Genomic DNA, 26026 nt, shown 5'->3' on the forward strand with positions numbered 1-26026 from the left:
TACGAGTGGGTGTACAGTTGATATTTAACAATTCTAAAGGTATAAGTGGGTGCAATGCTCCACTGATAGTAACTTCATAGGACAGAAAAGAACAGTGGTTCCTTTGGGACCCTTACATACATAAGATTTGTTACCAATCAGTAATTAATATTTTGTATAATACAAGAGCCACTTAAATTCAGTGGTAATTAAAGTATCCTCTTTTTAATAAACATATGTATATTGTTATCAAACATAACTGGCAAGATAAGGTGCTACAGTACTAAATAAAGTGAACAGCGCAGTGCCCTATGCTGTCTGTATTGTTGACATTTGATACAAGTATAAAATGGTCGTCCGACATATTGGAAAGAGCCTATGCTTTGCTATGTATGCTTCAGTAAATTGTTTGATAGTCCAATTGTTAGGTAAAAGATGCCCGCGACCTAGTCTGCCACGGGTGTGGAAACGTTGGTCCTATTCTCAAATAACATGACTAAGCTGGAGTACTGTAGCGGTGTCGCAGTTTGACTTGCATTGTACTTCTCCCCCTTGACATAATCATCCAGTTGTCCACAAGAGCACTATTTACTCTCCCTAAATATGCAGTCACTTCAGTCATCAAGTAGTCTGTCAGTTAAGCACAGAGCCCAGTGCAAAGTACTCACTCCAGTAGTCAAAACATCGAATTGTACTTTTTGCTCTTAAATTCCTGAGCTTCTTGCACACCACATCACACCAGATACCTATCGCCATCATCCACAAAACACTCACCTCATCCCAAAGCCAAGCTGCAAATGTAAATCCTGCTGACTTTTTATGGAATGGTTTCACTGGTCCCCCCTGTGCTCCCTGCTTCCTTCCAGAGAACAAGCTTGTGCTAAAGAGCTACATTGAAAGTCTTGACAAAGTGTTCTGCTGAATAGACTCGCCCTTCTTCTTTCACAGCATCTGGATACCTACCCCCAATAGCACGCAAATGTAAACTTGTATGCTTGAACTGTACTTGTTTCATCACACATGCCCTATCACTCAGTTTGTTTAAACATCCAAATCCTTCGTAACTACCATCCCATTCTGTTACTTTATATATAACTCATGAAGAAATGACTCCCAAAGTTTCCAATAACAAGTACCAAAAACTAAAAATTGCTTAAATCAGAGCAAGCAAATGCTTTAATTTATGATTGGGCTATAGAAACTTGGAGGGCGCTAGAGCATGTGAGGTGAGGTTTAAAGTACATTAGCTGGAACATTTATAATCTTTTGGAGGTCGAGGTAACGCATACTCTGCTGAACTACTATGTGATGAGTGCCACATTTCTTGAGCTCAGCAACAGATTGTGGAAGGAATAGATGATGCCAAAGTTCTGTGATGGAGATCCAGCACCAGTGGTAGGTAATTCTTCTCCCTACAGACTGAAGTGCTCTGTTTTATCTTTTGTCAGGATAAGCCAAGACTTGGCCCTCATTGCACGGGAGATCAATGACGTTGCAGGGGAAATTGATTCCGTGACTTCATCAGGGACTGCACCAAGTACCACAGTAAGCACTGCGGCCACCACCCCTGGCTCTGCCATTGACACAAAAGAAGAGGTAGGAGATCTTCACGGAGAAGTGAATAAGGTTCTTTCTTTTCTTTATTTTTTACGTTGCTCATTTAGTTTGTTTTCTGACAAGCTTGCATGACGTTTTCCATAGCATATCCATCAATGTAAATGATTACTTTCATTTTGTCACTAACAATGTCTGAATTCATCACTGCTCTCGAGCAGGCATGTCACAAGTAGCTTATGGAAGAGGCATGCTGTTTGTAGCACAAATTCTCTCAAATTCTTTTTACAAAAAATGAACAGTTTGAGAATAAAGTGGGATGTTTTACAAGAGCATGAGAACGGAAATATGACTTAACAGAAAACAAAGTGAGAAGCCCCAGTTGGCTTGCTTTGGGGGTATAAAATATTCCAAAATAAAATCCTCTCCCTCGATGATGTGGTTCCTTCTCTCCAGATCACCTGAATTTTCAGGGGCCAGTGCCATGATTAATTTGCTGTACTGCGGCCAATCAGAAAATAAAGAAATTGTTGTGAAGTCTTGCGCTGCAAATTATTTATGCATTTGGGTACTATTCTACAGTTGGCGGTTTGTGAACCGAGCTAGAAAAGGTCTTCTGGGTGCATCTTTAGCCTGGCTGTGAAACTGCAATATTTGATACCTTGTTGAGCGCTCTGGTACAAGCCTGACCTGTCAGGGATGGATAAGGGCCCAAATGACCTTGCCCAGCTTAGTTGCAAAACTGTTGGCCAGGATTTTGACATCCGTATTGATAACAGACATGATCCTGTAACTCCCACAATCTAGTGGGTCTTTATCGTCGGCAGCACAATAATAATGGCCTTTTGGAAATGTGCCCAGTGAGCTCTCTGCTTCCTTGAAGGCCACATGGAGCATCCGAACTTTCAGGGGCTTACAGGTTTTATAAAATTCCCCAGAAAATCCTCCCTCGCCCAGGGACGTACAAATGGGCATGTTGGAAATAGCTTCACTAATCTCTTCTGTTGTTATCTCGCTGTCTAGGAGAGCAAGACCTTCCGAAAGTTTAGATGGAGGGAATTGAAGAAACTGTCCTTCCTCTTGTGATTAATCAAGGTTGAGGCAAAGTAGAGGGACTCATAGTACGAGGCAAAAGCCTCCAAGATGTCCTCCTGATGTGTGATTAGCTCTCCCCCTGGGTTTCAGATAGCTGGGATCACCAACTGGCCTCCCTATGGTTCCTGTTGCGGGTCCCTCAGTCAAGATCCTGCCAGCCGGGAAAGTCGATATTACCATGCTTTGGTTAGTTTCCTTGCGGCAGTGGTAGGGAGGTCTTGTCTGAGCTCTCTCGTCAACTCCAAGTCTCAGTAGAGGCTCTTTATTTATAGCATGCAATGGGGCCCGCTCTGCACCCTATCGGCAGTCGGTGATCACAGTGCAGGCCCCCATTGTTGAGCGGGATCAGCCCGTTGAGTATCCAGGCACTGTAGCAATTCACGGCGCCGCCATCTTGCTCCGCACCTGGCATCGCTCTTCCCTGTCCTAGTCTCTTGATGTGCTGTTGTAGGTACGCAGAGAGGAGTGAGGGGAATCCTTCCTATATACGCACGCCCTGATTTAGGGTGGGCCTTGATAAAAATGAAGACTGTTATGGAAGTTTAACTTGCGAGTTGGTCTGACCTCTAAATGTTGGAAGTGGAATGAGGAGGTCCCTTAAATTACATTGTTTACTCATTACTTGAAGTTTCCTCAATCATGTACATGAATTGACCTCCTGCTTTTTACAGAAATAAAATAAAAATGCTTACTTGCCTTTTTTGTGACATTGCCAATTAAATAGTTACCTTGCTTCTTACCATGTTTGTTAGAATATGAAAGACCAAATGTTTTTTTCTTTTTGAAGTGTGTTTCAGGGTTGCTTAAACCTACATTAGTTGTGTTTAAGTCCTGAGCCCTGTTTTATTCGCACTTCTGTGAATCAACCAGTGCTTAATTTGAGCTTGTGGTTTCCAGTGCTTGGGACCGGCACTTAATTGTCAACACCGGGACGTATGATAGCAAGACATATGTTGGCAACATATGTTTAATAATTCTCTGCACATTTAAAATAACTAATACCTGTCACTCAGAACTGTAAAAATAGCATGGGTGGTAGGTATTAGTCATCTTTAATGTATAAAACGTCGGAATTGTCATTAGTGGTGCAAGCTGCTGTGGTCCCCTGACAAGGGCCCTGGGACTTATTTCTTTACAAATTAAGTACTGGAATCAACACATGGCTTAAGTGGTACTGTTCATGTAGTGTTTTGGTAGCTACTGAAAAAAGACACTTCTTTTCTTTTACCACATTTGCCTCCGTACCCCCGGCACAATGTCAGCTCGCAAACCTAAGCTCTTGGTGAAGTGAATACAGTTTTGCTACTATCAGCACACGTAATGTCTTCCTTTAGAATGAAGGGCAAAGATTGACCCGTTACTTCCAGATGTATTACCTGTGTATGCCTATCACCACTAACGGTAACTTCACTGGCATTGTGACAGGGTCATAAAATCCACAATCAGCAAGAGTACACAATATCCCTTTTCTTATACTCTCTTGTTACTAAAGTGTTCCACTACCACAAATAGAGCGGACGTTGACTTTAGTGGTCCAGGAACATTTTGCCACTTTACATTACTCATCCTGTGGTACATATTGATTCCTTCCAATGATTTAATATCCCAAATTATTATTCTGAGTAATCGTGCTAGAGCTTGCTGAAATCTCCTTTGAGATGAAAAAGTATGCTTATAGCTGAAACTATCACAATGTCAGACCAAAGTCGCAATGCTTTAACAAGGCTTTAGGAGCGAGTGTATGCATACATTGTTTGCATCAAGAAAATTAAATCTGTCACGTTCCTTCACAGTCTCTAAAGTTCTGCTACAGTGGTGCAATATATGAAATTAAACGTTTAACGTGTTCTGTGAGACATTTAATGCCTGGGGCTTAGGGGTGAAATTCTTTGTCTAAATTTCAAACTCCATTTTTACCCTACCTGCAATTCTCTCATATTTTTACCCTGCAGCTGGTTGAGCGTGTATTTGATGAGAGTCTGAACTTCAGAAAAATCCCTCCACTGGTACACGCCAAACCACCAGAGGCTAATGGACGGGTGGGTGATGCGAAACCTCAGACAAAAGAGACGCCTGACCCACCCCAAACTATCACTAGGAGGAAAACATGGAGCAGGGATGAAGTAAGTACAGACCATAAAGAATGCAGCGATTTTGGTGAACTGAACACAGACTGAAGTAGAAAGGCTCCCGGTTAAAAGAGGGGGGAGAAGTCTGATGAGAAATGTTGAGTACACCAGCTCCATTACTCTCATGCACGTTGCTCAATAGCAGCCCTGTCCAATTGGAGCTAGTCACCCATACTTTCTGTGCACTATATTGCATCTATTTTCCTTCCCCCATCTTCCCTTTGTGCATTCCGCCACAACAAGTATGGCATGATCAAACAAATTTGAGTGACTGCTTTGTCTCTGAATCCTTATGAAGGCATAACAGACTGTCAGTATGACCTCTTGCACAGGTGCCCTACAATTGTGTGTGGCTTCATCTGGGTTTAGAACTTGGGTATATCATAGAATCATGATTGTTCCTTTTCAGAGTTTTCTTTGAAGGTGTGTTTCTGCCCACTGCTTTGCCATAGAACTGAAAGAGTAGTATAGTCTTGACAAAAAAAGGGGCATATGTCTCAAACAGACATAGTTACTCACCGCTACATTGTAGTGTTGTATGGCAAGGTCTTGTCGTCTACTGCCATCTTATGACTTCATGCTCTATTAAGCTATGTGGTATGACCTCCTGGACTAAACAGTAACTTGACTTTCTCCATAATGAGATTTTCTCAGGGATTCGTAAACTGTAGAATATCTCTACTATGTGCAAGCTCCCCTCCTGGTTCCCATGCAACACCTACTATCCTTCCTCGCTCCAGTTGAAAAATAGGCCGTATTGCTTTTGTAGGGTGTTGGGTGGGGGACAGGAGCAACAAGCAGTGGCTGCTGTGTTGTTGGTGAGTCTGCCAACTGTCTCTGTTGGCTGCTGCTCTGATAGAGCGTTGTACCGGAAGAAAAATAATCAATGACCCAATGTGCAGGAGGAAAAATCCCTACATGTCAAGTCCATTGGTATTTTGTTTTGCAGACATATACACCCATTCTGGGGATTTGTTTTCCTGCAAAACACATCATCATGCCAGCTGCCATGACGATGTGACTGGCCGGCATTAGAGTTTTGACTAAAACCACTTTTGCAAAATAATCTCTCCTGTCTTGCTTTTGGATTTCTAAATGCAGTGGGCCGAAGTGGAAGGGCCTGCTCCAGGCTGGAAAGCTGCCCATCCTTCTTTAAATGAGTCCCTTCGTCTTGGCCTAATAGCAAGGGTGTCGGTTTTTAGATTGTGAGGGCAAGAATAATTTTAAATAAAAGTACTCTGGGGGTACTGGTGGTGCAGATGATTAGATACGTTGTAGACTAGAGTAGATTGAAACAGCTGCAGTAGTCTCTATACATAATATTTATCACATGTCACACAGACGGATACATAAATATATACATTCCCTAAAAAAACTTTTGTTAGGGGAAGTAATGCTTCTCAGTAAGTACCCAACATTAAATCAGTTAAAGGGATTTTATAGTCATCATGTTCCAAAACCGAAAAAACTCAGAAAACTCCAGTTATGGTGACCTCTGCAACCATAACTTCTGAGTATACTGCTCATAATGTCACAAGTGACATTATTTGGGACATTAGGCATCACATCACCCTTGACATCGATAACATCACTACTTCAAATGAATACACCTGAACAGTGGAGTACTACTGTCAACAACTAGATATACTTTTATAGAGAGATATAATGATGAGAAAGGGTGCTGCGAATAGGCTCAGTATGAACTCACTCCCTTATTTATGGTAATTGTGGGTGGAAGGTTCCATTACCACTTTTAACAAACTTATAGCAAGCATGGATGCATAGTAATTTCACTATCATAAAACATGTGGAAAAGAGCAATAATTAACTTTTTGCTTTGCTCTGAGGGATTGTTTTAAAATCATTTTGCTCTGTGTAGGAAGGCAGTTCTCCGCATAGTATTTTTTTGTGTGCATAGTATTTCCTTTCCTCTTGAATTGCTGGAGACCAGCACGGCTGTCACATGCTCTGCTACGCTTCCACCTGCTGCTTATGTAGGTAGAGGAGAACTGGGGCAACTGGCAGCTATCCTGGAATCTCAGCTTTATTAGAAGACAATGAAACCTGGTGCTTGTTCATTATCTCAGCTCCTGTGTAATTTTCCATCTGGTAGCATACTAAGCAACATTGAACCCCTAAGATACAGCTCTCATATTCATCCTGAGAGAATCCTCCCTAAAAAGGTTTAGACTATTGCATCACAGAATATTTCTATCCATATTTGTAGGAAAGTAGCATCTGCTTCTATGGTTACCCCCACTTTTTGCCTGTTGCTAAGCTGTATTTGACTAGTCTGACTGGGACCCTGATAACCAGGGCCCCAGTCTATCTGCTTTCTCCCTAAATTGTTATGTTCAGTACTTAGGTACACCCCATATTGGATACTGGGGTACCCCTATAAGTCCAGTGTATATGGTACCCAGGTACCTAAGGCATAGGTATCCATGGGCTGAAGCATATATTATGCCACCCATGAGAGACCATTCAAAATGGAACTACAGGCCTGCGATTGCAGCCTGTATAAGTTGGTGCTTGCACCCCTTACTAAAGATATAAGTTTCCTATATCTAGGGTCACTGCACTTAAAACCTATAAGTCACACCTCTAGCAGGCCTTTGGATGAGCAGGACACCCCTACAGCCTACGGAGTCCACTCTCCCGGGTTGTTCGTGAAGCAGCAATATACTATATAGAGGAGCACCATGTAATTACGCGATGACCATCTCGAAACTGGCTGCAACGAATCCTATCATGTTTGGTATAAAACATTGGGAGGTATGATACCAAGCACTGGAAGAGCCCTCCGTTAGGCTCTGTGTTCCCGGTACAAGCCTTCTTGACACGGACAGCACAAAATGGTTGCTGCCGACCAGGGACACTATTCTGCCCGCCTGCTGCTGAGCCAAGCTTAAGCAGGGAAAGGCAGAACAATAGGCATCTTGTCACAGGGAGGTGTGACCACCTTCCAGACCGTATTGAGTGTATTGGGGTAGGGTGGGTGTGCTTGCCAGCGCCACTCAGTCTGCATGAGGGGCACATTTGGTGTGCCCGTGCATGGTCCAGTTCAAAACAGTCCTGAGAGACATTGGCTCCCGCTCTGGCGCGAAACTGGACAAACGACATGAGAGTAACCTCCCCCTGTCCAGGGAGGGTCCCCTGAATGTTCCCAACCCTTTCCCTAGGATACTTAAGGGCTGATCTGGGTGTAGGTCCCTATATTCGTCGTGGGATAAGATTCAGATCAGACACCACTTCTTCTTCTACTGTCTGGGCACTCTGGACTTCGTTTGGGCCTGACTTCGTCTCCCTTCCAGTCTACTGCATTGTCTGTGCCTGTGCATCATACAGGAACCTTCCAAAGCCTGTGAAGCTTTAAAAGAGACTTGAAGGAATCTCCCTTGGAATGAAGGAGTCGCTCCCCTGCATTCGCAGGCACCGCAACTAAGTCGACCGGTCTGCTGATCCTGAGCTCTTCCGGACTCCGTAAGGTTCCCCAACACAGGTGGTGGGTTTCCACAGCTCCAGATGCCTGCCCTACCCTCTCACCAAGTTTAAGGCCAGTATCCCTCGTGGGGGTTGCAATTACTGAACCCCTGTGCACCGTGTCAACTTGCAGTTGCAAAGGCTTGTTGGCTTCTGTTGGACCTACGTCCTAGGGGTAGCATTGGCCTACGTTAACAGGCATCCTTATCAACATGGCGCTTCGTACTTGCATCCTCCTCAGTCCGCAATCCAGTATGACACCACTCAAAAAGGACACTACGCTGGATATTTTCTTTTTAACGTTTACTAGAATTCTTCCACCTTTCTTACATTACAGGAATTCTCAGTTCCGTATCACAGAGCACGACATTTCATCTGTATTTAGAATAACATTAATGTTCCAACATTACAGTTCATAGAGTAGTCTCTAAAACACCCTTTGAGTTTCTCCTTCCACCTTAAAACTAGAGGGCCTAGTTACATTTCTGCATGGTAAGTTTCAACCCACATTTCCAAAAGCACATTTAGACTCTTATGAACATTTCCCAAAAGCGCATTTAGACTCTTCTGAACATTTCCCAAAAGCGCATTTAGACTCTTCTGAACATTTCCCAAAAGCGCATTTAGACTCTTCTGAACATTTCCCAAAAGCGCATTTAGACTCTTCTGAACATTTCCCAAAAGCAATACCTCCAAGCTCCTATCCTGCCCACCTGATCTAATCTCTGCCTATGAGATATTCAGCTGGAGGTTGCTTTCTGCTGGCGACCAAAGGGGACCCTCCAAATAGTTCACATGAAAGCTAGGTGTGACATAGGGGCGAAATCACCACGACCTAGCCGAATCCTTAAGTCCCGGTATGTACCAGACTGGAGACGGTTGTCCTTTGCACTGGAGATCCGTACTCTCATTAGCTCAGTCTCGCGCAAAGCTACTCCAGCGCTCTCTTCCCCTTTGTCAGAAGCCAGTCTCCCCGCCCCTCCAAGGCCCAGCTTACTATATAGGCTTGAGGTCCTCCTCCGGCAGCGGGACTCGTCGAACTCCTCAGCAAGGGGGCGTCTTGACTGGGGCTAAGGGAGTAACACCTCTCAACTACCCCCACCCTCAAGGGACTTCCCGTGAGGTGAGCTTCACCGGAAAAATTCTCCTGGGGCACTTCCCGGCTTCTCTCGCTCTGCCAGGCACTCCCGTCGCTGCCGACCGCAGCGCGACTTGCGGGAGCGCAGCCCTGGCTCCGTCAGTCACTTCCGCCGCTCCTAATGCAGTGCGACTCGTGAGGGGTGCGGCCTCGTCTCCCGGCTGCAGGGAGGGGCGGTGCTTCCTCGAGGGCCCGGCTCACGTGACCCGGCGTAAGTTTCCAGGCCAGCCCCGACTCAACTTCCCGGCCGCGGCCTCCTCAGTCAGCTGATCGGCGCGTTGTCAGCTCTCCTCACAGCTGACACGCGCGATGGATGCCGACAACACCGGAGAGCCCAGAGCCTCTCACCAAACCCCCCGGCTCTCTCTCAGGCCTCCACCGGGGACCCGCAGTCAGCTCCTCGCTTCGGAATAGCTGGAGGTGAGGTTCTTAGATAGGGGCTAGTGCCGGTAGGCGGGGAACAAGGGGGTGTGGCTCACAGTAACCCAGGTGAGCAGATCCACTAGCCCGGGGAGTATCTGGCACTGCTCCTTGCCCTAAGCCCACGATGGAGTTCCGTTGTTTTGCCACAGAGGGGGGGTCAGATTCCCGATTGTCCACCAAAGAGTCAAGGCAGTCCCAACGGCAAGCCCTCCCCGTGATTCCTCTTCAGGCTTTCAGTTTACGCTAGGGACTCCTGACTAGAAAAGGGAACAATGCCTTCCAGAGTCGTCAGCTGAGCTCAGGGACCGGTCAAATGGCAGAGGGTGGTGTCAGCTAAGTAGGGGACTCACGCAGACCCTAGGATCTGTCCACTCCCAGTTCAGCGCAACCACCTCTCCACTCAGGTGCCTTACTCCTGACTGACTCCACAGCCCGACTTGATTCTAAAATGGCCGCCCCCCTGTCACCTCTATTTATCACCTTGGGCTGGTCTTGCCAGAAGGGTCCAGAAGGTTCTGGAACCTCCCATGGCAGTCATGGCCCGGGCGCTGAGGTGACAGTTGGAGCCACCATTTTGTGAATCCTACCTACCACATCTATTTTCCTCAGAGGAGCACCTTGCGCCTTTCCCTCAAGTGACGAGGAAAAGGCGCCCAGAACCTCTACATCAGCACCTAAAAAAAAATTTGGTAGACAGAAAAAATGAGAAGGGGACAAGGGACAAAAATAATAAAATGAGGAGGGAACTGCCAAAGGGCTGACAGGTCTAACACGCGTCCCCCCCAGCTGAAAGTGGGGAGAGCTACCCAACCCCTTGGGAGTCCTCTTCACTAAGGCGGAAATACCTGGAGAGACCGTCAGCATTGGCGTGGTCCACTCCTGGGCGATGTTCCACCCTAAAGTCCATCCCTTGTGGGGAAATGGACCACCTCAACAGCTTGGGATTCTCGCCCCTCATTTGCATCAGCCACCTGAGGGGCCAGTGGTCGGTCTGAACCAGGAAGTGCGAGCCAAACAGGTATGGCCGCAGCTTCTTCAGGGCCCACACCACCGCAAAAGCCTCCCTCTCAATTGCACTCCACCTCTGTTCCCGGGGGAGTAGTCTCCTAGATAGGAAAACCACCGGTTGGTCTAGACCCTCGTCATTGAGTTGCGACAGCACTGCCCCAATACCGTGCTCCGACGCGTCTGTCTGGACAATGAACTCCTTGGCAAAGTCAGGGGCCCTGAGAACAGGTGCCGCACACATGGCCTTTTTCAAGGTGTCAAAAGCGTGTTGACATCCCTCGGTCCAGATTACCCGTCGAGGGTGCTTTTTGGAAGTGAGCTCAGTCAAGGGGGCCACGATGGTACCGTATCCCTTGACAAAGCGTCGGTAGTAACCAGTGAGGCCCAAGAAGGCCCGAACCTCTGTCTGAGTCTTGGGGGGTTCCCAGGCCATGATGGTTTCGATCTTGGCCTGGAGGGGTTGCACCTTGCCCCGACCCACCAAGTGACCGAGGTACACTACCGACCCCTGCCCGATCTGGCACTTACTGGCTTTGATCGTCAGACCTGCCTGCTGTAAAGCCTGAAGAACAGCCTGAAGGTGACACAAATGGTCCTCCCAGCTACGGCTGAAGACAGCAATGTCATCCAGGTACGCAACTGAAAAGGCTTCCATACCAGAGAGGACCTGGTTCACCAATCGCTGGAACGTAGCAGGGGTGTTCTTGAGCCCAAAGGGCATCACACAGAACTGGTAGTGACCCTCAGGTGTGGAGAAGGCTGACCTTTCCTTGGCTCCATCCGTCAGGGAAATCTGCCAGTACCTGGAGGTAAGGTCAAAGGTACTGAGATATTGGGCAGCTCCCAACCGGTCAATGAGCTCATCCGCCCTCGGGATAGGATGAGCATCTGTCTTAGTCACCGAATTCAGTCCCCTGTAATCCACACAGAACCGGAGTTCTGGGGTAGTGCCTGGTGGGGCAGCTTTGGGTACCAGTACCACCGGACTGGACCAGGGACTACTTGAAGGCTCAATTACTCCTAGCTCTAGCATCTTGGTAACTTCCCCATGGATGCTAGCCTTCACCTTATCCGACAGTCGGTAGGACTTGGACTTCACAGGTGGGCTGTCCCCTGTGTCCACGTCATGGGTACACAGATGAGTCCTTCCCGGGATAAGGGAGAACAAGGAAGCAAACTGCTCCAGTACCTGGCGACAGTCCTTCCGTTGTTAAGGAGTTAGTGACGGTGAAAGGATCACTCCCTCCACCGATCCATCCTTCTCTTGGGACGCAAACAGATCGGGAAGAGGCTCACTTTCCTCTTCCTCTGACCCATCAGTCACCATCATTAACGTGACCTCGGGTCTCTCTTGGTGAGGCTTGAGGCGGTTGACATGGAGCACCCGATGAGGCTGCCTGGGGGTCTTAAGATCTACCACGTAGGTAACCTTGCCCTTTTTCTCAACCACCTCAAAGGGGCCTGACCAGCGATCCTGGAGAGCGCTAAGCTCTCCCGGTTCCATCACCCACACCTTCTGGCCGGGCTCCAGCTCCACCGGGTGAGCGTTTCGGTCATACCATTCCTTCATGACCGTTTGGCTGGCTTCTAGGTTTTCAGAAGCTTGCTTCCACAACCTAGCCATTTGGCTACGAAAAGCCAGCATGTAGCTCACCACATCTGGGGGAAGTTTTCTGGGAGTCTTTTCCCATCCATCCTTCACCAGGCTAAGTGGTCCACGCACAGGGTGCCCGTACAACAGTTCGAAAGGGCTGAAGCCCACTCCCTTCTGTGGTACCTCCCTGTAAGAAAACAGCAAACAAGGTAGGAGGACGTCCCATTTCCTCCGCAGGCTCTCGGGCAGACTCCGGATCATGCCCTTTAAGGTCTTGTTAAACCTTTCCACTAGACCATTGGTCTGGGGGTGATAAGGGGTGGAGAACCGGTAAGTGACTCCACACTCCTTCCACATAGCCCGCATGTATGCCGACATGAAGTTGGTACCTCTGTCCGACACCACTTCCTTGGGGAATCCCATCCGGGTAAAAATTCTCATAAGGGCCCGTGCCACCGCAGGTGCAGTAATGGTCCTCAGAGGGATAGCCTCTGGGTACCGTGTGGCATGATCCACCAGAACCAGGATAAACCTGTGACCGGCAGACGTTGGTGGATCCAATGGCCCGACAATGTCGATGCCCACCCTTTCAAAGGGGGTACCAACGACAGGCAGTGGTTCCAGGGGAGCCTTCAGCTTCACCCCTGTCTTCCCACTAGCTTGGCAGGTTACACACGTCCTACAAAAAGTATCGGACGTAATCCTCATCTGAGGCCAGTAAAAATGAGGGACAAGTCGAGCAAAGGTCTTGTCTTGTCCCCAGTGTCCTGCCAAGGGTATTTCGTGAGCCAGTCCTAATAGGAAGGCTCGGTAACGCTGGGGAACTACCAAGGCCCGGGATGAACCATGCACCGGAGCCTTGGGTTCGCTATACAGGAGTCCATCTTCCCAGTATATGTGGAAGTTCCCCGAATCGTTACCCGCTGCCTGGGCTTCGGCCTGCCGCCGTAAACCCTCAAGGGTAGGGCACTCCTTCTGGGCCCGACAAAACTCTTCCCTAGTAGGTCCTCCCTCCACCTGCCAGTCTGCAGGGGTAGGTAAGCCCTCCAGGGACGTTACATCCCCCTCCGTAGATTCCGGGACCACTTCAGTTGCCCCATCCACCTTTGGAGGGTCAGATGCCGGGGCAGGCTTCCCCCGTCCCCGTCTACCCTTTCCGGCAGCTGGTTGGGCCTTTGTCCCAGGCTCTAACCTCTGTGAATCCCCTCTTCGGATAGTCACGGACCGAGTGTGGGCACACGTCCACTCAGGGGTCCCCAACATTTCCATGTGGGCCCTGAACTCAACCTCCTTCCATGCCGAGTGTTCAAGGTCGTTTCCCAACAGGCAGTCGACCGGCATGGCAGGGCTGATCGCAACTCGTAGAGGACCCGCAAACCCTCCCCACTCAAAGGGAACCTGGGCCACCGGATAGTGACCCTCTCGGTTGTCAGCCATCACAACTGGGTGGACTACATTGGGAACCACCTGCTCCGGGGACACCAGCTGACTCCTTACCATAGTCATGCTGGCTCCGGTGTCCCTCAGAGCCTCCACCCTCTGGGCATTGATGGTGACCCATTGCCTGTACTTAGTAGTATTCGAGGGCATCTGGGTCTTAGGAACCATCTCACAATCCCCTAAGGACACTAGGGTTAGCCCTGCCCACTCACCTCCCTTATCTAGGGACAACTCCTCCCCGAGCACTACACTCGCCACCCCAGGGGTCTTTCCTCCAATGGGAGGGTGTGGTCTTTTGGGACACTTGGCATCCCCCTTATAGTGCCCAACTTCACCACACTCATAACATCGGACAACCCTAGGCTGCTGACCACGGTCAGGATAAGGGGGTTTGTGGGGGCCAACCTTAGGAGGGAATCCTACTCCCTTACCTGGTGAACTCTTTTGGGGGCCTTTAGAGAACTCCCTCTTTTTATCTCCCCCCTCTTTCTTCTGGGGGGCGCCCTGTCCAGCCCCTTGGAAACTCCCTCCAGTCCCTTTTGAAGATACCCGGGTACTTACCCAGATATCCGCCTCCTCTGCAAGCTTCCTGGGATTAGTTAGCTTGCTGTCTACCAGGTGCTGACGCAGCTCCGGAAAACTTTTCTCGAGGAGGTGCTCCTTTAAAATTAAATTGTACAGTCCCTCATAGTCCTTGACTTCACTGCCCTGCACCTAGCCCTCTAAGGCCTTCTTGGCATAGTCCAAGAAGTCCACCCAATTCTGGGTGGCCAACTTCTGACTGCCCCGAAACCTCTGCCTGAATTTTTCAGGCGTCAGTCCAAATTTTCTCACTAGGGCGACCTTCATGACGGGGTACTTGGTCTGGTCTGGCTGCTCCAAGGCTAGCAAGGCAACCCTCCCCACCGGAGGCATATACCTATATAGGCCACCCCCCCACTGGGCTTCGGGGACCCCATGGGCTCTTAGAGAGACCTCATAGGCAGCCAGCCATTTTACAATGTCATCCCCGACACCATAGCTGGCGACTACATCCTTGGGCAGGTAGGGCCTGGACTCTCTCTGGATTTCTCTCGGTATGCTGCCACCATTAGGACTGCTGGGGGTTCCAAATAGAAGGGCTTTGAGCTCTAACTCCTTTAAATGGAGCTCATGGAGGAACCTCCTCTCCTCCCTCTCTTTTTCCAACCGGGCCAGATCCATTCTAAACTGCCTCTCCTCCCTCCGGTCCACTAGATCCGCAGAGGACAGGCTCCCCCCTGAGGCGCTACTACCCACTCTTGATGGGGCTCTGGACCCAACGTCCCTATTACCGCTCCCAGGGGGAAAAAGGACTTCCGGTTCTTCCAGGGGGTCTAGTCCGGGTTCTTCCTCCCGTTTCCCGCTAGGGTGGGCCATAACCCAGGTTCTTAAGCTTGCCTGGAGCTCTGTCTTCTTCGCCCCCTGCTTAAAGAATACCCCCCGTTCCTGGCAGAATTCCTTCAATTGGGCCACTGTATACTCCTCCAGCCTACCCAATTCGAATTCCATCCTACCAGATAGGACCCCAACACAGTCAACAAGAACGTTACTCTGGAAGACTTTCCCAAGAAGGGAAATATACACAGGACAATTTTAAAAACCCCCAATTAGGAAAACAAGCTGGAGAAAACTCCAATCAAAACAATCCAGTGTAGGTGGTGATGCACACTAAACTGCCACTAAGCGGATGCAAGCACTGAATAAGTAATCCCACCGCTGAGCACCAACTTGTTGGACCTACGTCCTAGGGGTAGCATTGGCCTACGTTAACAGGCATCCTTATCAACATGGCGCTTCGTACTTGCATCCTCCTCAGTCCGCAATCCAGTATGACACCACTCAAAAAGGACACTACGCTGGATATTTTCTTTTTAACGTTTACTAGAATTCTTCCACCTTTCTTACATTACAGGAATTCTCAGTTCCGTATCACAGAGCACGACATTTCATCTGTATTTAGAATAACATTAATGTTCCAACATTACAGTTCATAGAGTAGTCTCTAAAACACCCTTTGAGTTTCTCCTTCCACCTTAAAACTAGAGGGCCTAGTTACATTTCTGCATGGTAAGTTTCAACCCACATTTCCAAAAGCACATTTAGACTCTTCTGAACATTTCCCAAAAGCGCATTTAGACTCTTCTGAACATTTCCCAAAAGCGCATTTAGACTCTTCTGAACATTTCCCAAAAGCGCATTTAGACTCTTCTGAACATTTCCCAAAAGCGCATTTAGACTCTTCTGAACATTTCCCAAAAGCAATACCTCCAAGCTCCTATCCTGCCCACCTGATCTAATCTCTGCCTATGAGATATTCAGCTGGAGGTTGCTTTCTGCTGGCGACCAAAGGGGACCCTCCAAATAGTTCACATGAAAGCTAGGTGTGACATAGGGGCGAAATCACCACGACCTAGCCGAATCCTTAAGTCCCGGTATGTTCCAGACTGGAGACGGTTGTCCTTTGCACTGGAGATCCGTACTCTCATTAGCTCAGTCTCGCGCAAAGCTACTCCAGCGCTCTCTTCCCCTTTGTCAGAAGCCAGTCTCCCCGCCCCTCCAAGGCCCAGCTTACTTTATAGGCTTGAGGTCCTCCTCCGGCAGCGGGACTCGTCGAACTCCTCAGCAAGGGGGCGTCTTGACTGGGGCTAAGGGAGTAACACCTCTCAACTACCCCCACCCTCAAGGGATTTCCCGTGAGGTGAGCTTCACCGGAAAAATTCTCCTGGGGCACTTCCCGGCTTCTCTCGCTCTGCCAGGCGCTCCCGTCGCTGCCGACCGCAGCGCGACTTGCGGGAGCGCAGCCCTGGCTCCGTCAGTCACTTCCGCCGCTCCTAATGCAGTGCGACTCGTGAGGGGTGCGGCCTCGTCTCCCGGCTGCAGGGAGGGGCGGTGCTTCCTCGAGGGCCCGGCTCACGTGACCCGGCGTCAGTTTCCAGGCCAGCCCCGACTCAACTTCCCGGCCGCGGCCTCCTCAGTCAGCTGATCGGCGCGTTGTCAGCTCTCCTCACAGCTGACACGCGCGATGGATGCCGACAACACCGGAGAGCCCAGAGCCTCTCACCAAACCCCCCGGCTCTCTCTCAGGCCTCCACCGGGGACCCGCAGTCAGCTCCTCGCTTCGGAATAGCTGGAGGTGAGGTTCTTAGATAGGGGCTAGTGCCGGTAGGCGGGGAACAAGGGGGTGTGGCTCACAGTAACCCAGGTGAGCAGATCCACAAGCCCGGGGAGTATCTGGCACTGCTCCTTGCCCTAAGCCCACGATGGAGTTCCGTTGTTTTGCCACAGAGGGGGGGTCAGATTCCCGATTGTCCACCAAAGAGTCACGGCAGTCCCAACGGCAAGCCCTCCCCGTGATTCCTCTTCAGGCTTTCAGTTTACGCTAGGGACTCCTGACTAGAAAAGGAACAATGCCTTCCAGAGTCGTCAGCTGAGCTCAGGGACCGGTCAAATGGCAGAGGGTGGTGTCAGCTAAGTAGGGGACTCACGCAGACCCTAGGATCTGTCCACTCCCAGTTCAGCGCAACCACCTCTCCACTCAGGTGCCTTACTCCTGACTGACTCCACAGCCCGACTTGATTCTAAAATGGCCGCCCCCCTGTCACCTCTATTTATCACCTTGGGCTGGTCTTGCCAGAAGGGTCCAGAAGGTTCTGGAACCTCCCATGGCAGTCATGGCCCGGGCGCTGAGGTGACAGTTGGAGCCACCATTTTGTGAATCCTACCTACCACATCTATTTTCCTCAGAGGAGCACCTTGCGCCTTTCCCTCAAGTGACGAGGAAAAGGTGCCCAGAACCTCTACATCAGCACCTAAAAAAAAATTTGGTAGACAGAAAAAATGAGAAGGGGACAAGGGACAAAAATAATAAAATGAGGAGGGAACTGCCAAAGGGCTGACAGGTCTAACAGCTTCCTTCCAAGAAGATCTTCGGGCTCCAAGTAGCCCCAACCTCGAGCACCTCCAGTGACCGGAATCTTCAGCCATACCTCATCGTGTACATCGTGGTCTGCATCTTTTGGTGAGCTGCTTGAGGTCTTCTAGAGACTCCAGTGCCTTCAGCCTGTGGATCCGTTTGAGGGGCACACTTGTATCTTAGGGGCACCACTGATTGGTCGGGGCCTGCCCTGACTCCCTTGCTTGTGGTGAGTCCCCTGGACCTTGCAGGTCCCGACGTTGCTCCTTCTTCACTTCCTGCTTTGGTTGCATTTGCCAAGCCTTGCTGGTGCTCCCGCCGGACACCGACCCCACAGCACTCCACATCCTTCTTGGGACAGCTTGTGCATGGCTCCTGGTCCTCCTCAGCGTTGCGTGGTCCCCACAGCTGCAGAGTCATGGTCATGGTCATCGTCACCCATCCTGCAACACCCGACATCGGAGGGCATTTGTCTTCCAAGTCTCCTGGTCACTCCTTAGTGACATAGACTCTGTCCTCTCTGCTTGCAGGTACCTCTCATCTAGAATCCACCTTTGGAATCCACCAGACACTTTCGCCTTCTGCAACAGCGGCACTTTCCTGAAGTCCTCCATTGGGTTCGACAGCGGTTTCTGACAGGTACAAGGGTATCCACGGGTTTGGTGTCTCACCAACCTTCTTTCTTCCACAGGGTTTCTTCAGCGTCCACTGGGAAGGATCCTTAATCTTTAAAAATCCAATCACGACTTACACGTAGACTTGTACGGAGCACGCGTTCGTGTTTCTACACTGCACACGCTCTCCTTGGGGTACCTGTCTTTTACCTTGGGTGGTTCTTTGGGTCCCCAGCACTTCTACGTCCTTCTGGCATTGTCTTGACTCAAGTCGTCGTCATTCTTATACTACTTTCTTAGTATATGGTTCCCCCCTCCCTCCCCCCCCCCCCCACCTCCCCTGGGTTCCAATGCGTATTCTGTGCTATTTAATTTGTTTCTTTTCTAAACTATTGTGTGCATTGTGTTTATCTCTGAGTAGGAGATATTTGAACATACTAGAGAGTATTATATAATAAATACATATTTTATAAATACTTGGTGTGGTTCTTTTCACTTAATCTATACAATAAGATTACATTCTGGTAACACAAGTTGCTTTACACTCTTTCTGGACTAAGCCTGAAGGCTGCTCTCCACAGCTACCACTTCGAGAGCTTTCTAAGATTGTCTAAGACCTCTTAAATCACCATAAGGGTTGTCTGGACTGGTGCAAGGTGCCCACTTACATTAGTGGACATCATATACCAGACGAGCTTCTATTCTATTCCATTCAAGGAGATTTCTTAAGCACTTGGCTACCCAAAAGGGTATGACAACCAAGTATTATGCAGGTAAGAACACAGATAAGAGGGTAGATAAAATCACATTAAAAATGGTAGTTTTGAACAATTTCCTGAAAGCTAATTTAAATGTGATTTTCCTTGGGATCTTTGAGAGTATGTTCCAAAGTTTAGGTGCTAGGAACGCGAAAGATCTTCCTCCACTCCTGGCTCTCATTATCCTGGGGACTGCAAACAGTTGTTGTGTGTTGGATTGTAGTAGTCTAGTGGGGTTGTAAGGAGTAAGTACATTTTGAATCTGCTTGGGACCTCTTTTGTGCATTGCTGTATGGACCATGCACAATACTTTAAAGTGTATCCTTTTTATTACCAGCAACTAGAGAAGACTTGGTAGGGCAGAGGTGGCAAAGTAGCGATTGAGAATTTTAAAATAGAATACACGCTGCTGCATTTTGTATAACTTGTAGTCTTTTTATGACAGACTTTAGGCTGCCTCGGAACAGTGAGTTTCCATAGTCAAGTCTGGAGATGACTAAACCCTGTACCACTATCCTCTGTGATGGATCTGACAGCCATCTGAGCAGTTATCGCAATGTCCTTAGTCTGCTGAAGCATGTTGCTGCCAGATTTTTGGCTTGAGCTGCCATAGTAATCTTATCATAAAGCCAGACATCTAAGCTTTGGATTTCTGGTTTGGAGAGCGGTTGATTCCCGAAGGGGTTCGGGCCAGTTCAGTTGCATCCATCTGGAGGGTTTTTCCTACCGCCATCACCTCTGTCTTTTCCCCATTGAGTTTAAGGCTGCTAGATGCTATCCACTCCACGCCCTGCTTGAGACCAACGTTAAAGGCGAGGGGGGGACGACAAAGTTTTGTCTGTTTGGTGGGGGATGGAAATGATAATCTGGGTGTCATTGGCTAAGGATATAGAGGAGATGCCTTGACTGTTAATGATTTCTGCCAGTGAGATGACATACAGATTAAATAATGTTGGGCTTAGTGAGGATACCTGCGGGACCCCACAACCAAGGGAGTAGGTGTTTGACAGGGTGGTCTCCTCAAAGACTTGAAAGGTTCTATTATGAATGATCGAGGTTACCCACATTAGTGCTGTTCCGGAAATTCCAATTCCATCAACCTTATATGTTAACACCTGGTGTGAGACGGTGTCAAATGCCGCATTCAGATCCAAAAGGATCAGAGCTGCGATCCCACCCTGATCTAAAATGGCCCTTCTGTGGCTGCTAGCAGAGCAGTTTCAGTGCTACTGTCTGGACGGCATGCAACTTGTGGCATCACACAGTCCATTCCCACCTTTCAATTGGCAAACTTAAGTTCCTTACACATGTTCACACCACCACATGTCCCATTCTTTCGTAACTGTTGTTTAAAAGACAAGTCCCTAATTTCAGCTCGCCTAGAAAACAATCCCAAACAAACTTTTTAAGTGAACTTATTTTTCTCCCTCAAAATACTTTATCTGAAAGAAACACGTTAGTTAGGTTCCTCACCTTAGAATATCCCCAGGCGTCAGACTGGATCCGGAAGATTTTTTCGTCAGCAATACCCCTTGCGCGTCGCTAGGCGTCGTCTGCGGCTCCGCGTCCGTCGTCGGCGTCGTGCGCCGGGATGACGTCGTCGGAGTACTTAGACGCCGCCCTCGCACGCTGACGTCAGTTCTTCTTTTTCCGCGCCAGTAAGCGCAGATCCGGGAGAGCTACCCCTTTTGTCTTTTTTGACTACGTTTTTTGATCCTTTTTGATCTTGTCTCGACTCCGGTGCCGGTAGGATGCCTGATTTCAAAGCCTGTGCCGACTGTACCCGCTTGATGTCACCGGTGCCTTTACTGTTTGGGCCTCGACCACGACGCGGAGTCATGTTCGGACTGCAAGGCCCTGACCTCGAAGGCTAGACGGGAGCGGTCCCGTAAGCTCCTCGAGATTCGCCACTCGGCTCCGCGCCCCTCTCGATCCCGGTCCAGGAGGAGGTCCAAGGATCGGTCGCGGAGCCGCAGCCAATGTCATCATCGCTCGTCTGGCTCCAAGTCTTCGGGTAAGTCGAAGCACTCCAAGAAGTCCAAGAGGCGACACCGCTCTTCGGACTCCCCTCGCCGGTCGCGCGACTTGGCCGAGGGTCAGGGTGGTTCCACCCCCGCGGCTCCAGCGGTGCCGCAGGCGCCGCGCAAGTCCCCATACCCGCCGGTCCCTGGGATTGACGCGACGCCGGCGGAAGTCAGTGCCTTCCTCTCGGCCATGAGGAGCCTGACTCCGCCGTCGACGCCCGCTGGCACGCCTTCGGGCCCCGCGGACCCGACTGGGCAACCTTACATGCCGGCGGCTCCGGCCCCGGCGCCGGCTCCGGCCACGACGCCGGCTCCGGCCACGACGCCGCAGGTCCCCGAGGGACTCGCCCTCGAGTCCCCGTCGACGCCGGTCGACCTCGTCACGCCTCCTCCGCCGGCGTCGACACCGGTTCCACCTCCGACGCCGGCTCCGCTCGGCGTCGAGCCCCAGTTCAGCCCCGCTCCGGATCCGGCGCCGTTGCGGTGTCGATGGACGCCGCGTACGGCGCCGTTAGAGACACATTATGTCTATCGTCCGGCTCCGCTCCTTCCTCCTGTTTACCAGGAATCGGATGACGGGGGCATATGGGAGGGGTCCGAGGATCCTATGGCCGTTCAGGCTCAGCTGTCACAGGACTGGGCAGATGAACTGGGGGAGGCCAGTGGTCTGGAAACCTCACCAGACACTGGATCCATCTCTCCTCCGACTGTGGCTTCGGAGGAGGGTGCTGCTTTCTCTGTGGTGGTGCGCAAGGCAGCCGCAGCCCTTGGGCTCGAGCTGCCTGCCGTGGCTGTGAGGACTAACGTCCTCACTGAGGTGCTTCAGTCTGCAGCAAGCTCCACTGAGCCTCTGCTGCAATTCAATGAGGCCCTCATTGACGTTCTGCAGGGCACCTGGTCCAAGCCCTCCACAGTTCCTCCTGTGGACAGGAACGTCGCCATGCGCCACCGCCCTGCTCCGGGCGACCCCAGTTTTCTGTCCCAACACCCCACCCCCGAGAGCCTGGTTATCCAGGCTTCTACCTCCCAATCCTCCTTCCCGACCGCTCCGCCGGACCGGGATTCCAAAGAGACTGGTACAGTTTGGCAAAAAGCTGTTCTCCTCCCTTAGTTTGGGTCTGCGGTCCTTGAACACCGCCTGTCTTTTGGACCGTTATTCCCACTCTCTGTGGGATACGGTGGAGGACGTGCTGCCCCTGTGCCCGGAGGAGGCCCAGACACGACTTACCCAGGCTCTGGCCGATGGGAGGGACGCAGCACGACATGCAATCCGATGTGGGCTTGACACTACGGACTCGCTGGGTAGGGCGATTTCTACCACGGTGGCGCTTAGACGTCACGCCTGGCTGCGGTCCACGTCCTTTTCGGGGGATGTCCAGAGAACCCTCATGGACATGCCCTTTGATGGCACTCTCCTTTTTGGTGAGAAAGCGGACAGTGCGCTGAATCGCTTTAAGGACTCCCGGGCTACGGCCAAGTCCTTGGGCCTCTCGGCCCCGTGGTCGCAAACTTCCGCCTTTCGCCCCTTTCGTGGCCAAGGAAGGGGTGCCTCCTCACGTCCGCCTAGCCACCAGCCGCAGAACCAACCTGCGCGCGGTCGCGGACGTGGTTTCCGCCGAGGCGGTTCTGGAGGACGACGCGGTCAGCCCACATCCACCCCGGCAGCATCCGCCTCCAAGCCTTCCTAGTCCGAGCTTTCCGGCCCATTCCTCGCCAGTGGGCGGCAGAGTTCGCCATCACCTGCTCCACTGGCGTACCATCACTTCGGACAGGTGGGTGCTGCAGATCGTCCGAAGGGGCTACTCCCTCCCCTTCGAGACGACCCCTCTAGCCATGCCACCGCAGCACCACCGTATCTCGGAGGATCATTTGAATCTTCTGCGAGAGGAAGTTTCGGACCTCTTGGCCAAAGAGGCCGTCGAGCGCGTTCCGAGCCCAGAAGTAGGTCGTGGTTGTTATTCCCACTACTTTCTGGTTCCCAAGAAGGGCAAGGGGGGCCTACGCCCTATCTTGGACCTCCGGAACGTCAATGCCTTCCTTCGGAAGGAACGGTTCAAAATGTTAACTTTGGCTCAGGTTCTAGCTGCCCTAGACCCTGGAGACTGGATGGTAGCGTTGGACTTGCAGGACGCTTATTTCCACATCCCCGTCCTGCCGGCCCACCGGCGTTACCTGCGGTTCACGGTGGGCCAGGAGCACTTTCAGTTCACCGTGCTCCCCTTCGGCCTCACCATTGCCCCTCGGGTGTTCACGAAAGTGATGGCGGTGGTCGCAGCTCATCTGCGCAGATCAGGGGTTCCAATCTTCCCCTATCTCGACGACTGGTTGTTGAAGGCGGGCTCGCCCCAGGCAGTCGTCTCCCACCTCCAGACTACGGCGGATCTCCTGCATTTGCTGGGGTTTTCCATCAACGTGCCGAAGTCACACCTGAGTCCCTCTCAGAAGCTCCTCTTCATCGGAGCGGTTCTCGATTCGGCGCAGTTCCGGGCTTATCCTCCGGAACAGCGGGTCCGGGATATACAGGCCCTGATTCCCATCTTTCGGCCTCTATCCTGGGTTTCGGTCAGGCTAGTGTTGCAGCTTCTGGGGCTGATGGCCTCCTGCATCCTACTAGTGCATCACGCCAGGCGGCGCATGCGGGCTCTGCAGTGGGACCTGAAGTTTCAGTGGGCCCAGCATCACGGCAACCTGTCCGACCATGTCTTGATCTCGGAGGGCACTGCGCAGCAGTTGCAGTGGTGGCTCACGGACAGCGATTGGGTCACGGGCAAGAGCCTCTCCCTTCCCCAACCGGAGCATGTCGTAGTGACGGATGCGTCCCTCCTGGGATGGGGTGGCCATATGGGAGAGGTGGAGATCAGAGGCCTCTGGTCTCCGGTGGAGTCTCGCCTCCACATCAACTTGTTGGAGCTGAGAGCGATCCGACTTGCACTGAAAGCCTTCCTTCCCTCTGTCAGGGGAAGTGTCGTGCAGGTGTTCACGGACAACACCACCGCCATGTGGTATTGCAACAAACAGGGCGGGGTGGGGTCGTGGACCCTTTGTCAGGAGGCTCTGCGCCTCTGGACATGACTGGAACACCAGGGCGTCACCCTAGTGGTTCAACATCTGGCGGGCTCTCTGAACGCCAGAGCAGACGAACTCAGCCGCCGGTGCATGATGGATCACGAATTGCGTCTGAACTCCGAAGTGGCGCAAGGTCTCTTTCAGCTGTGGGGAGAGCCTTGGTTAGATCTATTCGCCACCGAAGAGAACGCGCAATGTCAGCAGTTCTGCGCGTTGGAATTTCCAAGGCGGCACTCGCTCGGCGACGCTTTTCGTCACGAGTGGAGTTGCGGTCTGTTGTACGCCTTTCCGCCTATACCACTTCTGCCCAGAGTGCTGAAGAAGATCAGGCACGACCGGGCCCAAGTCATCTTGGTGGCTCCGGATTGGGCACGAAGGTACTGGTATCCCGAGCTACTCAGTATGTTGACCGATCCTCCGACACGTCTGCCCCTCGTCAGCAGCAGGGGACGGTCCTCCACCCGAACCTGTCCAGCCTCCACCTCCATGCGTGGAGATTGAGCGGCGGCAGTTGATGCCATTTGACTTGCCTCCTGAAGTCTGTGATATCATTCTGGCAGCCAGGCGTCCCTCCACAAAGACGGTATACGCCTGCCGGTGGAACAAATTTGTGGCATGGTGCACAGCAAAGGCTGTGGATCCCCTTTCCGCCCCTCTTTCTGAGGTTCTCCTCTTCTTTCTTTGGCCCAGCAGGGCTCTGCCCTGGGCACCTTGAAAGGTTATCTTGCTGCCATCTCTGCCTTCTTGCGGCTTCCTGATCAGCCTTCTCTTTTCAAGTCCCCTGTAGTTACACGCTTTCTAAAAGGCATTACTCACACGTTCCCTCCTGTCCCTTTTGTAATGCCTCAGTGGGACTTGAATCTTGTTCTCACATTTCTAATGTGCGCTCCCTTTGAGCCTCTTCATAATTGTCCTCTTCGTCTGCTGACGCTTAAGACTGCTTTTCTGGTAGCCATCACCTCGGCTAGACGGGTGAGTGAGCTCCAGGCTTTATCATCAAAGCCTCCTTTTCTCTCTGTTCATCCGGACAAGGTTGTCCTTCGGCCTCGTCCCTCCTTTCTTCCGAAAGTGGTGACCCCCTTTCATCTTGGGCAGTCTGTCACCTTGTCCACCTTCTTTCCGCCTCCGCATCCTTCCAAAGAGGAAGAGAGGCTCCACCGTCTGGACCCAAAACGTGCGCTCTCCTTTTATCTGGACCGCACAAAGCAGTTCCGGGTGGACGACCAACTTTTCGTTGGATACGTGGGTGCTAAGAAGGGAAAAGCTGTGCACAAACGGACCATCTCTCGGTGGGTCGTTTTGTGCATCAAAATTTGTTATTCCTTGGCAAAAAAGGACCCTCCTGTTGGGCTGCGCGCCCATTCTACTTGGGCCACAGCGGATACTACTGCTTTGGGACGGGGTGTCCCTTTGCAGGACATCTGTCAGGCGGCAACGTGGGCCTCACTACACACGTTTGCCAGGCATTATTGCCTTGACAGCCAAGTCCGGAGGGATGGCTTCTTTGGCCGTTCTGTCCTCCAGGACTTTCTGGTGTGATCTTGGTTCGCAGACCCACCACCGGGGATGGTATTGCTTGGGTATCTATTCTAAGGTGAGGAATCTAACTAACGTGTTTCTTTCAGATGAACAAGTTACTTACCTTCGGTAACGATGTATCTGTAAGAAACATTAGTTAGTTAGATTCCTCACCGACCCACCCATCCTCCCCGTTCTGCGAACTGACATCTAGGGTTAAGGTTATCCTTTTCAGGCCCCTAGATTTTATTTTTGGCACCAGTGTCGGT

At 50.9% G+C, this 26026-nt stretch overlaps 1 protein-coding gene across 5 annotated transcripts in view; it reads left to right on the plus strand.

Moving 5' to 3' along the window:
* CEP170 (centrosomal protein 170) overlaps window positions 1–26026 on the plus strand; it is a 428342-nt gene that overhangs the window by 333253 nt on the left and 69063 nt on the right. For 2 of the 5 annotated variants that reach the window (XM_085611407.1, XM_085611410.1), the window contains 2 exons: window positions 1428–1605; window positions 4581–4751. In XM_085611407.1, coding sequence (XP_085467533.1) covers window positions 1428–1605; window positions 4581–4751 — 349 coding nt within the window. The remainder of the gene's footprint in view (window positions 1–1427; window positions 1606–4580; window positions 4752–26026) is intronic. The other 3 variants (XM_085611409.1, XM_085611412.1, XM_085611411.1) reach the window with 2 other exon arrangements.

Source organism: Triturus cristatus, chromosome 6 (assembly GCF_964204655.1).
Source record: "Triturus cristatus chromosome 6, aTriCri1.1, whole genome shotgun sequence".
Classification (NCBI taxonomy): Eukaryota; Metazoa; Chordata; class Amphibia; order Caudata; family Salamandridae; genus Triturus; species Triturus cristatus.